The 11110-nt window shown below is 40.8% G+C and overlaps 1 protein-coding gene across 1 annotated transcript; it reads left to right on the top strand.

Moving 5' to 3' along the window:
* The first annotated feature begins 226 nt into the window (after window positions 1–226).
* LOC308108021 (sodium- and chloride-dependent neutral and basic amino acid transporter B(0+)-like) lies at window positions 227–10623 on the top strand. Its single transcript, XM_080460670.1, has 15 exons — window positions 227–345; window positions 758–902; window positions 994–1125; window positions 1854–2015; window positions 2537–2651; window positions 2778–2910; window positions 6108–6248; window positions 6328–6463; window positions 6549–6641; window positions 6726–6851; window positions 6945–7063; window positions 7623–7722; window positions 7810–7919; window positions 9919–10086; window positions 10175–10623. Exons 1-15 carry the CDS (start codon window positions 280–282, stop codon window positions 10328–10330), a joined length of 1902 nt encoding a protein of 633 aa, XP_080316796.1. The 5' UTR covers window positions 227–279; the 3' UTR covers window positions 10331–10623.
* The last annotated feature ends 487 nt before the right edge of the window (window positions 10624–11110 follow it).

Below are 11110 nucleotides of genomic sequence, written 5' to 3'. Positions count from 1 at the left end.
AACGTCACAAATTGTGACATCAATCTCCACCTGATTTCCTGATCACACACACACACACACACACACACACACACACACACACACACACACACACACACACACACACACACACACACACACACACACACACACACACACACACACACACACACACAAGGGGAGGTTCTTGGCAGGTTATTAGTTAAAGTGTCAATCACTTGCGTTGGATAAGACCTAATAAATCATTGTATATAAAAGGTATTATAAAGGAATGATAAGCTCTGAGGAAGCAGTTAAAATATGAAGAAATACAGCTTGGACAGTTTTAAGGATTTAATCTTAAGAAATCCTGCACTGGACACTCAGGTATGAATGCAAACTTCTTTATTTGGACTTCAACTGGATCATGTATGTCTCGACATTTAGTCAGATAAAGATATTTTTTCAAATGACTCACCAAATATTTCGTGAAAAAATTCTGTGTAAATCTACTTAAGAATGCAAATGAGCTATATCACGTACTTGATTTACAATATATATAATGTAACCATGACTTCATTCATTTTATTTGCGAAACATATAGAAAATGTTGTTTCATCATGCATTCATAAATCTGAAATTTTATTCTAATGTTTCATCTTTTTGGGAATATTTAAGCTTTCGTAATAACTCTCAGTGTATTATGACTCTAACTCTTTTATTTCCCTCCATATCATTATCTGCTGATACAATTTACACATTTCAGTAGTCTACAAAGTGTCATTACTTTTCTGAGCAGGACCTGAGTGCAGATGATGGAGGCGAGAACACTGAGCGTGAAAACTGGTCCAACAAGAGAGAGTACATCCTCTCTATGATAGGTTATGCTGTTGGACTGGGGAATATCTGGAGGTTTCCATATTTGGCTTTCAAGAATGGAGGAGGTATATCAGTGTTTAATCCTGAATGCATGCGCCATTACTTGATATCACAATACTAATTCTAATATTTTTTACCTTGCTGTGCTACCACCAGGGGCCTTTCTCATCCCCTATTTTACCATGTTGCTGGTGGCTGGAATTCCTCTTTTCTTCCTGGAGAGCGCCCTCGGTCAATTCTGCAGCCAAGGTCCAGTCAACATATGGAGAATGGTGCCTCTACTGCAGGGTAAGACTCAGGATCAGTGTGTGTCACATGTTGATGAAACTGGCAGGTTAATGGACAACTATAGTTAACTATTAACCTGCCAAGGATCAAGATTATTTTATGTTCACGTATTTGTGAGCATAAAGTTATATTGATCCTTGTCCATAAATTCTTTTATCTAAGACTTTTAACCTCATCTTAATCCCTCTCTCTCTTCTGGAAACAGTCTTATATGACTGTGCCATGGTGACTGTATTCAGCAGAACAAAACTGTCTGTCATCACATCCAAGCTTTATTCACAACAGCAATCGGATATAGACACAGCATATAAATCTTTATGGAAGAAAGATGGCAGCAATAACAAACCAAAAAATTGAAAATGAAAAAAAAAATCAGGATAGAACAAGATAATAATAAACGCAGACACAGGATCAAAGTGACATGGGATGCGTTGTGGAATTTTGTAAGGTAGAGTCAAAGATGAGGAGCCAGGATGTGCGTGTACACTTTACTGTGCACCACATCAAGTAGACCTTAGCAGGACAGGTTTAAGACAACACAGGCAGATCCATTAATGGCAATCAGTTGAACAATAAAATCACAGAGGCAAGGAGTGACATATTAAAGCAAGTGAGTATTGATATAAAAGAGAAGTAATTCACCTGCTTCCTGTCATAGTATGTATTTTAAATTTATTAAAGAAATGCCTATTTGTGAGTGTTTCTTTGATTTCTGATGGACTCTTCAGGTGTTGGTGTTGCTACAGTTATGGTGAGTGTGGTTGCATCCGTTTACTACAACGTCATCATCGCCTACGCTGCCTACTACATGTTCGCCTCCATGCAAAACCCTCTGCCGTGGTCCGACTGCTTCAGCTGGTCTGACAGTAACTGCAGCACCACACAGAAAGGTGCTCATTCTATTTTCTGTCCTTGGCAAGTTGATTGCGTCGCTGATTTGAGCAAGTTACCATTCACCATGTCAATATGAATAATAAAGGTTGCATTTTGACCAGAGGAACCATCCAGGGAACTTTGCGTGTTTCAGCCGGTGGAAACAGTGTCACAATTTAGTTTAGGGATAAAACTTTTACCCACAGAAATGCTGTGTCTGTGGGGTTGTATGCTGAAGTGTTCAGAAGCTTCTGAGGTGGGATCTGCACATCATGTTCTACTTGAAACATTTCTAGAACTTGTGTGCTGACTGTCTACATTTATCGTTTATGTTTGAGCAAATGGAGGACTTCAGTAAAAATGGAACTTCCACCAAAAGCGTCACATTTTTGCCTTAATGCCCCCACTGGTGTACAGTGCATTTACATGAATTGATTTTTCTTGTCTCATCAGCCTGATCAGCACAATACTACTTTCAGGCTACTGTGAAAATGCACTCCACAATGGGAACTGCAAGCAACTCTTTTCCTTCTTTCAGTGTCTTGTAATATCAGTGGTGTTTTAGTGGCCAACTGGACGGAGCAAAACATAACGTGTCCTTCATCTGACAGAGTCCAAATTCCAACGCAGAGCCCGAGTGAACAGTATTGGGAGTAAGAATCATTACGCACACACACACACATACACACACACACACACACACGCACACACACACACACACGCACAAACGCCCTACGACAGTGGTTGTTTACATGGTTGTTTGTCTTTGTTGTCCTCAGCCGTGTAGCTCTGCAGAGATCCAGCGGTCTTGATGAAACAGGGCCAGTAGTTTGGCACCTGGCTCTCTGTCTGCTTCTGAGCTCATCAATTACTGCTGCAGCACTCATCAAAGGCATCAAGTCATCAGGCAAAGTTAGTTAAAATTCCCCCTCATATCAGAATCTTTCCAACTGTTTTACGTCCTTCAGGGATAGAGAATAAAAGTTTGGAAACATTATTTCAGTCAATTGTTTCTCCCCTTTAATAATACTAACGAGTATCGTATTACATATCATTGGAAAGCATGATTAGTCACCTTTACAACCAGGTATAACTTGTAATGATCATGACTTTTATGAGATGAGCAACACAGCTACACATGTGGGTAGCGCCCCCCCCCCCAAAATGTGCCAAAATCCCCTGCAATATTCTTCTGTTGGTTTCCACCCTTGTTTTGAGCTGCAAGTGCTGGCAGGTGTGTATCAGTCACAGGTGTGTGACTGGCATCTAATTTGCACCGAATTGGGTGCTGCAACTTTGTCCAGATTGCATCATCATGCCATGTTTGTACCTTCAGGATAAGGCCCCTGCAGTAAGGCAACTGGAAGCTGGTTTTCTGGAATGTAGAGTGGCAGCATTATTTGGGGTCTGCCCTGGTACCATGTCCAAACGTAGGACAAAGTTCCTTGAGACTGGTGAAGTCAAAGACAGAGGAAGAAATGGGCATCCCAGGAAGACAGGAAAACACTTGCTTAGCTGAGGAACCGTAGGCTTTCTTCCAGAGATTTAGAGGCAAGATTTGCATGATGGTACCGCAGACAGATCTCTGATCATACAGAGAGGAACATGGCCAGTCTTCAGACTTATAAGGCTTCCAGGATGCCTGCAATGACTGGCCTGCACCGTCAGGCCTGTTTGCGCGGGTGTCGACAGCACTGACAGCGGAATACAAGTATGTGTGGCAACGTCATGTTTAGTGATGACTCAAGGTTTTGTCTGCGGAATTTGGATGGCGGGATCAAAGTATGGAGACGGCGTGGAGACTGCTATGTAGATTGCTGCACAGGTTGCGTGACATCGTTCAATGGGGGCAGTGTGATGGTTTTGGGGCGGGATCTCCATCGCTGGCAAAACAGAACTTGTCATCATTGAAGGCAATCTCAATGCAGTAAGGTATCGGAATTAGATTTTGGAGCCAGAGGCGATTCTACATCTCCAGGCTCAGGGATCTAACTCCATCTTCCTGAATGACAACACTCGCCCCCACAGAGCCAGGATCATCACAGACTACCTTCAGAATTTGGGCATGGAGAGGATGGAATGGCCTGCCATGAGTCTAGACCTCAACCTAATTGGACACTTGTGGAATTAGTTTGGACATGCTGTACATGCCACAGTGACCAACACAACAATATTGGTTCAACTAAAAGAACTCCTGGCTGCAGAATGAGATACCACCCCACAGCAAAATGTGGCGAGGTTGGCGTCCAGCATGCGGAGGAGGTGCCAAGTGGCTGTGTATAGATCTTCTACACGCTACTGAGGTCCCTGACAGTGTAAAATGAATATAGCGAAAACAATGGCCTGTATGTGTTGTTGTTGTTGTTGGTGGTTTTTTTTTTTCTTATTCTTGTGGGAGATTGCAATCATCCAAAACACCAAGTGACTCTTACCAAGAGTGAATACCAACAGGAGAATATTACAGGGGATTTTGGCACATTTTTGGGGGGGCGCTACCCACATGTGTAGCTGTGTTGCTCATTCCATAAAAGTCATGATCCTTACAAGTGATATCTTGTTGAAAAGGTGACTAATCAGGCTTTCCAACAATATATAATACAAAATCAATTAGTATCATTAAAGGGGAGAAATATTAGACTGAAATAATGTTAAAATGGGGGGGTGTTAAAATGACCTCTTTGTTAGATTTCAGTCTGGCTAAAGTGTGCCACCGCATTGAAAGTGTTAAACACCCTTCCTTTAGCTGCTATTTCTGGGTTCTAATCTTTTTTTTTTTTTTTTTTAACCTTGTAGATCTTTCTAATGCCATTGGCACTGTGGATCATTTTTGAATGCTCAGCTAAAACAATGGGCCAATAATTGTAAAATTATGTTTGATTGTTTTCTTCATTCATCTAAGCCTTCTAAGGTGTACACTCGGGAGCAATAGAGGTGACTGCAGTTCTATAGAACGTTTAAGTTGTGGTGTATGTGATACACAAATGCATCAATTTGAACAATTAATTAACAAGAACTCTTGTGACCTTCTTTGACATCAACACAGTAAAAAATACCATGCAATTTCTGCATCATTTTGCCCATCAACCCAGAAACAGTTATTAATGCATTCTTTTACTGACCAAAAATATTTGACCACGCAGAGATGGTTCATGTCTACTTTTTTTTATGCCATGCTAAAACGATGCTGCAATAATTTTCAGTTTTGTGTATGGTGGCCAAATGTCCCCCTTTTCCCAAACTTGTTTATTTCATATCCTATTCGAAGCATCCAGGACTTTGATTTATAAACTTTGTCCAGTCTACTATGGATGTCTCTACTATGCTCATAAATGGAATAAGCAGCATTTTAATCTGCCTGCAAAATGGTTGTTAAACTTGTGTCTTTGTGAGACAACTGTTTGAACATTTACATGGTTTCCTTGAAAAAAACAGCAAGATATATTTTGTTACAGCTGGATTTCCTAAAACCAAAGTTGTTGAAAACAGTAATTGATATTTTTCATTTATTTGCCCGACAAAACCTGAAAGAATTGCTATTATTTTGTTGTATTTTGATTTTCAATTAAGGCAAGGCATTATTTCTATTACTATTTGATTTGTTCATTATGTGTTTGTTGTTTTTGAATTATAAGTTGTAAAAGAAAGCTTCTTGTGATCACAATAAAGCATGCTGAATAACATTCGAGAAGTGTATTGTAATGGGATTTAGTTTTGATTATGGGTAAATATTATTTATATCACTGACTCTTCTATACATACAGGCGAGGCAACAGTGTACCTATCTTTAAGGCATCATCATCAATATCTCAGCTCAGGCCTCAGTGTTGCGTTGTGTCCATTAGTGTGAAGAATGTTTTGTTTGCGTTTTTTTAGAAAAATTTATGTTTTTGAAATTATAGCAGGCAAGTTTTGGCCTATGGGTCTTATGTTTGACAGCCCTGCTTTAAAATCAAGAGGGATTCCTGTCCCTCGATGAATCTTTGGCCATATGGGGTTCAGGCCCTCTTGGTTGGCAACCACTGCTCTACTGTATGTTGCACTAATGATTTGAAATACTACAAGTTGCTACTTTTCCCCCCCACAAAGTTACCTTTCTGCTGTTTGTCTAGGCGGTGTATTTTACAGCAACGTTTCCTTATGTGGTGATTTTCATCCTGCTGATCAGAGGTGTGACACTGGAGGGTGCTCAAGAGGGGATTGATTTCTACATTGGTTCAAAGTCCAATTTGACTAAGCTGACAGAAGCAGAGGTAAATAGCTTACTTTGTCCAAACACTGAACAAGTACATATAATAATCTGTTGATGAAAGGTGTCACTGTGTGTTTTAGGTTTGGAAAGATGCTGCAACACAGATCTTTTTTTCACTCTGTATTGCCTGGGGTGGAGTCATAACTCTTTGTTCTTATAACAACTTTCACAACAATGTGTTCAGGGATACACTTATGATCACACTTACTAATTGTGGTAAGCTCATGATTCATATTTGATATAAAGCTTTAAAAAGTGACGTTTTCAATCGCACCTATTCACAATTCCTTTCTCTTTGTAGGGACCAGTGTGTTTGCAGGCTTTGCAATATTTTCAATCTTGGGTCACATGGCTCACATCTACAAAGTGTCTGTTGCAGAAGTGGTGGATGAAGGTCAGCGAGACAAACCACATGAGCACCAGCTAGGTAAAATCTTATGGTAACCTGTGATTGCTTTTTTTTTGTTCTTATTTTCAGGATTTGGTCTGACTTTCATTGCATACCCAGATGCTCTGTCGAAGCTTCCCATCTCTCCGCTTTGGTCCATTTTGTTCTTCTTCATGATGTTGACTGTTGGTCTGGGCTCTCAGTTTGCAGGAATAGGTTTGATTTTGGTCTATGGCTACATTTTATTTAAAACAATAATGCCACTGCATTTGATTCTCAAGTATTGAAATCTATCTTCTCTGTCATTAGAGGTAATAACGACCTGCATGATTGACATGTTTCCCGAAATCCTCCAATCGAAACGTGGTTTATTGACTTTAGCAGCAAGTTCCCTCCTCTATCTCATGGGTTTGCCGTGTGTCACAAGGGTAAGTTTGCCTTGGAGCAACTTTGTATTGCAGTCCTCTGACACAGAAGTAGTTGACAAGTGTCAACATGAGTAAGAAACAGATCAGGTTTGAGGAGGTGTGCAGACTGGAAACCTTTCCAAAAAACAGTGTTATAAAAAAATGTACTATGCATTTGTTAAAATTATCCCTGTTGGCCTCACGCATTTCCATATATTTGTTGATCTGACATGATACGGTCTGCATCAAATTTAAATGCACAACCAGGAAACAGGGCTTGCCTTTAAAAGGTTTCTTGGTTGACAGACAGGTATTCTTAAATAACATGAAAGTATTCAATGCAGCAATAGTCCAAACAATGGAAGAGAAAAGGCAAAACAAACTAGGAAGAGATGTCGAAGCCAACTGGCAAATGACAGGCAATGTCAATGTACTTACAATCCATGTAATATTTCAGTTGTATTTCAATTAAAAATGTTTTATTTTTTTTACATTAACTATATACAAGCACAATATATATTAATATACATGCATTACTATGTATACCACTACTGTGTAAATGTGTATTTGTTTGTGACAGGCTGGGATATACTGGGTGACAATAATCGACAACTTTGCTGCCAGCTGGGTGTTGCTTATCTTGGCTCTCTTTGAGACCATTGGTGTTTCCTACTTATACGGTAAACATAATGATTGTAATTTGTTTAATGAGCTTATATAAGTAATTGAAACCCTCACACTTTGGCATGTTTATTCTGTTCTTACAGGATTGAACCGTTTTATTCAAGATATAGAGATGATGATTGGAAACAAGAGTTTTGCTTTCTGGCTCTGGTGGAGAGCATGTTGGTTTTTTATCACCCCTGTTATCTTAGTGGTGAGTACAAACCCACAAATTGTGTATGTTTTGGGATTTTCAACGAGTTGCTTGTATTGATGAATGTTGAAAAACCATGTTAAAAAATACATAAACTAGTCAATTGGCCACGGCGTAGGACACAATCTTTGGAGCGCCTACAGAATCATCACAAATCTAATATTTAGATGGCACAAATACCTAATTCTATGTTCATGACAGTCAAGATATGTCCATCCATCTATGCATCCACCCATGCACCCATCCATATTCTTTCCCGCTTAGTCCGTTTGGGGTTGATGTGGGAGTATAGAGAGCAAAGAAGCCCAGGCATCCCTGTCCCCTGCAACGTCCTCCAGCTGTTCTGGGGGAACCCAGAGCCGCTCCCAGGCCAAGTCAGAGAAATAATCTCTCCAGCGAATCCTGGGCCACTCTCAAGGTCTCCTCCCAGTTGAACGTGCCTGGTGGACCTCTAAAGGGAGTTCATGACCATAAGTGAGAGTAGAGATGTAGACCGACTGGTAAACAGAGAGGTTTGCTTTATGGCTCAGCTCTCTTCAACACAACGGTCCGGTACAGTGACTGCATGACTGCAACTGCCTGTCCGAACCGGTGGCAGATCTCATCATCCCTCCTCCCATCACTTGTGAGTAAGACCCCAAGATACTTAAACTCCTCCACCTGGGAAAGGTCCACCCCCAATACCTGGAGAGGGCATACCGTCCTTTTCTGTGAGAAGAACATGGACTCAGATTTGGAGGTGTTGACCTGCATGCCATCTGCTTCACACTGGGCCGCGAACCATTCCAGTGAACGCTAGAGACATAACCTCCATTACAAGAGCAGAGCTGACAAAGGCTATAACAGGTGATTTTGCTGCCATTAAGCAGGAAATAAATCATAAAAAAAAACGTACATTTCAAACGTTGCCACAACTAGCCCAGAGGTGAACAAGTTGAAGGCTAATGTCCAAGGAGTGTAGGATGGACAGTCGGCCGTGTCTGATGAAGTGGTGACTGCAAACAACCATCGTCAAGCTCGCAAAGCAGGTGGACAATGTAAAAGAAAGACATGAAGACCCAGAGGGGCGGATGCAAAGTGGACGTATCGGTATGATTGAAGTGCCCGGAAAGCCTGGATCTCGCTCTCCCACCACTGTGTCCAAACTGCTGAAGGAAGCATTCCAGCTGGATAAAGAGATTGAACGATCACAATGAAGCCTGACTCAGCGAATACTGGGAGAAAAGCAACAGGTAATAATAGCAATAGTAAACTAAGAGGGGGACGCCACAGAAAACTTAAGAAGAGCCTGAGACCAGCAGGGACAACTTCAGGATACGCAGATTACACCCTCTCCCGCCTGCATTCTCCCTCCACAAATTCTGACAACAGTAGCAGTATTGTATTACAATTAAACAGGGAAAACTGGAGCCCCCAACACACAATATGTGGCTTGAGAAAGCCTGAGAAGTTTTCTAAATGGAATAGCTGACATATTCTCTGAGGCTGCAAAAAGAATTGGGAGATGGAAGACCTGTCATACCACTATGAACTAAAACTCAACTCAACATGCTCTAACACACGCACAAGACTCAGCAACCTTCCTGACACCCAGATCCCCCCGCACTGCATCCATTCCACTTTTAAAAATGTATTTATTTATTTATCCATCCATCTTCTTTCCTGCGTAGTCCGTTGCGGGGACAGGCATCCCTCTCCCCCGCAACTTCCTCTCGCTCTTCTGGGGGGGGACCCCGAGCCGATTGTTTATTTAGTTTTTACTTCACTTATGATGTGTTTGCTGCTGACTTAAGAATGACTTACTGATAATACTATTTTCTGTCCCTATGCAATACTGCCTGAATAACGGCAGCTGAAAATATTACAAATAATGCAATTGTAAAATGTGTAAACAAATGCACTGTGTATGTGGTTGTTCAAATCAAAATCAAAACGAAGGTAAAAAAACAACCAGTACCTGTCTTCTCCAGCAGCCGCTGAACTTCATGTCTTTGTTTAGGTGATCTTCGTATGGTCGGTGATATCCTTTGTTCCTCCTTCGTATGGTGGCGTTGTGTACCCAGACTGGAGCTTGGCTCTAGGATGGTGCATGGTTACATTTATCCTCATTTGGATCCCTGCTGTTGCTGTGTATAAGCTGATAAAAGCAGAAGGAAACCTATGGGAGGTTTGTAGGATTATGGGTGATCAGTATATTATACTGCATCAGGTAAACAGCCTCTCGTGTTTAAATTGATGCTGCTCACTTTCTCCAGCGTCTGAAGTTGCTGTGTTCCCCATCTGAAGATTGGCACCCCTACCTGGACGTCCATCGTGGGGAACGTTACTCAAAACACAACTCCCAACAGAGGAAGAACCACCAAAACAGGCCAGAAGTTGATGTGAATGTGATCTCAGATGCTTGGCTCTGACAAATATCCCAAAGTATTTTCATATTAAAGACTACAGTGAAAACATTTCGATAGAAAATGAACATAATGTTAAGCATAACATTTCAGTTTTGATCTCAATAGTGGAATATTATTTTGGGCTTTCTATTTCTGTATTAGAAATGCAAGAACATTTGCAATATAGTGTGTGAATTTGTTCTGTTTGGTAATGCATTGTACTCTATGATAATTTTTCTGGTATATGAATATTTGAAGTTAAGATTGTTATATCTGTGAATTAACTTGTGAATAAAAAATGGTAAATGGATTTCCACTGCTTGAGCAGCCTTCAAAGCACTTTACATTGCTAGTCCTGTTCACCCATTCACACACAATGGAGGCAGCTACCATGCAAGGTGCCTGGTCCATCTACTGGGAGCAGTTTCAGGTTCAGTGTCTTGCTCAAGGACACTTTGACATGTAGACAGACAGAGACAAGAATCAAACCGGCAAACTTCTGATTGGGGGACAACCGCTTTACCAATGGAGCTGCAGCCACCCCTATTTAATATGAATTAAATAACATTTAAACAAATTAATAAAACAATTCATTTGCCTACCCATGATTCACATTCAATGCATTCCTGTACATAATGTTATGTTTATGTAGAGGTTATGAGCTGATCATTGGAAAATGTCAATGTCTCTTCAGAGTTGTCCTCATGGCCATGGTGGTTTACTTTAACAGGGAGAAAAAAATAACTCAACAGGGCTTATTTGTAAAGATGAATTGTGCATGCATGTGTGTGTGTGTGTGTGTGT

Source organism: Lipophrys pholis, assembly GCF_963383615.2.
Source record: "Lipophrys pholis genome assembly, chromosome: 4".
Taxonomy (NCBI): Eukaryota; Metazoa; Chordata; class Actinopteri; order Blenniiformes; family Blenniidae; genus Lipophrys; species Lipophrys pholis.
Note: the sequence above shows the minus strand (reverse complement) of the source record. Positions and strands in the feature narration are given on the sequence as shown.